The 2,508-nt window shown below is 45.7% G+C and overlaps 1 protein-coding gene across 1 annotated transcript; it reads right to left on the minus strand.

Moving 5' to 3' along the window:
* Window positions 1-224: 224 nt before the first annotated feature.
* On the minus strand, window positions 225-2,177 carry LOC140995680 (zinc finger BED domain-containing protein 5-like). The gene has a single exon (XM_073465759.1). It carries the CDS (start codon window positions 2,175-2,177, stop codon window positions 225-227), a length of 1,953 nt encoding a protein of 650 aa, XP_073321860.1.
* Between the last annotated feature and the right edge of the window lie 331 nt (window positions 2,178-2,508).

Here is a 2,508-nt window from a genome sequence, read left to right on the forward strand (position 1 = left end):
CACTTAACCCATAAAAAAACACTCAGGGACCACCTAACTCAAAATAGCCCCAAAACAATATGCCAACTTCAGTTCACAAATTACAACATAAAATGACAGTTTTACCAAAGATACAGGTACTTTATTTTTGTCACACAGCTTGTACAGTGAGATTCTTTGTATTTAACCCATCCCTCAAGGAAGCAATATCATAGTCTCTGTACTCACTCAGTTTTTTTGTCATCTTAATGAGAAGAATGGTGCTGCTTTTTTTTCTGGGCCATGAGTGAAGCAATTTCTGGCTCCAAACTGGACAGTTTCAGTCTCATATCATAGTCCACATTAATCCGGTTGCGCTGCTTTGTTTTCAGACCAACAAGGGAGGAAAATCCAACTTCACAGTTGTAGGTGGTTGGAAACGGCATCAACAATTTCAGAGCAGAGTCAGCCAGCTCAGGGTGCTCAGGCTGGATGTGGAGCCAAAAGTCAGTCAATCCTTTCTCCCTGAAAGTTGTCCTCAGTGTCCCATCTGATGCAATGTCCACAAGGCTGTCAACCTCTCTTGGTGAAAGTTTGGAACTGACTTGCTCAATGTGCGTTTTGTCCCCAAATGGATTTCTGATCCACTCAAAGCTTGTGTCTAATTCTGGGAAATATATTCCCAGCTGCGAGTGGAGGTCTTGCAGATGTTGCTTGAAGGATGCAACTGTGCTCCTATCCACGTCCTCTCCAGCAGTGAGGAGAAAATCAGCAAGTGTGGGAAAACTGTCGAATTCTCCGCGATCGAGACGGCCACGCCATAATTCCATTTTCATGCGTGTGGCTTTAATTTTGTCTTGGACATTGAAGATGGTGACGGTCTTCCCTTGCAGCGCCACATTCAAAGTATTGAGAGCGCTGAAAACATCAGCCAAGTACGCCAACTTTGCGAGCCACTGGAAATCATGCATTCTGTCATACAGTTCATCACTGTGGTGCATTAATAACATTACCTCGTCTCGCAGTTCAAATAGACGGGTGAGAACTTTACCACGCGACAGCCAGCGAACTTCAGTGTGGAACAGGAGTTTTGTGTGTTCGCTCCCCATTTCTTCACACAGAGCTTTAAAAAGGCGTGTGTTCAGTGCTTTACCTTTGATCTTGTTGACTATTTTCACAGATTCGTCCAGTACTGATTTTAGGCACTGTGGCATTTTTTTCACAGCCAGTTGTTCTCTGTGGATGCAACAGTGTGTTGCTGCTGCAGACGGCGCTACTGCGCGAACGCGCGCTACCAGTCCTTTCAGCTTTCCAGTCATTGCAGTTGCGCCGTCGGTGCAAATGCCGACACATCTTGACCAGTCCAGGTTATTCGTCATAATGAAATCATTGAGTGAGTGAAAAACTGCTTCTCCTGTGGTGTTGGTCGGCAGGGAACGGCAGAAAAGAAAGTCATCATGCACTCCACCGGCATAAATGTATCTTACAAAACACAGCAGATTTGCCTCATTCCCAATGTCGGTAGATTCATCCAACTGTAGTGAGAAGAACTGGCTTTGGCGCAAACGTGTCACCAGCTGATCTTCCACGCTTTCAGCCATAGATTTGATGCGCCGCTGGACGGTGTCATTGGAAAGAGGAATCCTGTTAATTTCGTCGCTGGCTTTCCCCCCAAACAATATGTTAGTCATCACCTTTGCAGCTGGTTTAACTAAATTTTCACCTATTGAATGAGGTTTTCCAGCTTTAGCGATCAAGAGGGATACCTTGTATGAAGCCTCAGTAGCCTTAGCATTTTCTCCGGGTGCAAAAAACTGTGAAGCCTCTTTCATCATATGCTGCGTGAGTTCGTCGCGTTTCCTTTCAAAAAATCCAGTAGGTTTCTCCACGTACTCCTTGTGTTTAGTTTCCAGATGTCGCTTTAACTTTGCAGGTTTCATAGCCTCGTTAGCTAACGTTTCATAGCACAACACGCAGTGTGGTTTAGGATCCTCCTCGTCGCCAGTCCAAAAAAACCCGAACTGTATGTCGTCGCTGTGGTATCTCCGTTTCACCTTAACGGTGGATTTTTCACGTTCATGACGACTTGGCGGCGGGGTCTGCTTTGACGATGCCGCTGGCGTTGGACCAGCATCCTGGGACTCAACAACTTTTCCTGTCGAGTCAGAATTTTCATCTGCTTTTCTTTTACATGACCCGGTCCTAAGCCACTGATCCATTTATAACTCGTTTCCGTGCTTGTTCACACCATACATCCACGCTTTACACCGTGGCTGTGTCCAAATTCAGGGGCTGCAGCCTTTAAGGCCGCGGCCTTAGCGGTCCACGAAGGCCGCGGCCTTCGGAGAGACCTTGAAGGCTACATCCACCGTTGTTAAATGGGACGGTCTAGCCTTCGGAGTATTTCCTGGTTGCGTCACCAGGTGTTCATGCATTAAAGTCTGTTTTGGTTCAAATCTATCAAACGTGTACATTTATTTGTGTGTGTACAATGTGTCAAATCTGAATTGAATTATCAACATTACAAAATAAACATGAACCCATTGGTGA

Source organism: Pagrus major, chromosome 5 (genome assembly GCF_040436345.1).
Source record: "Pagrus major chromosome 5, Pma_NU_1.0".
Classification (NCBI taxonomy): Eukaryota; Metazoa; Chordata; class Actinopteri; order Spariformes; family Sparidae; genus Pagrus; species Pagrus major.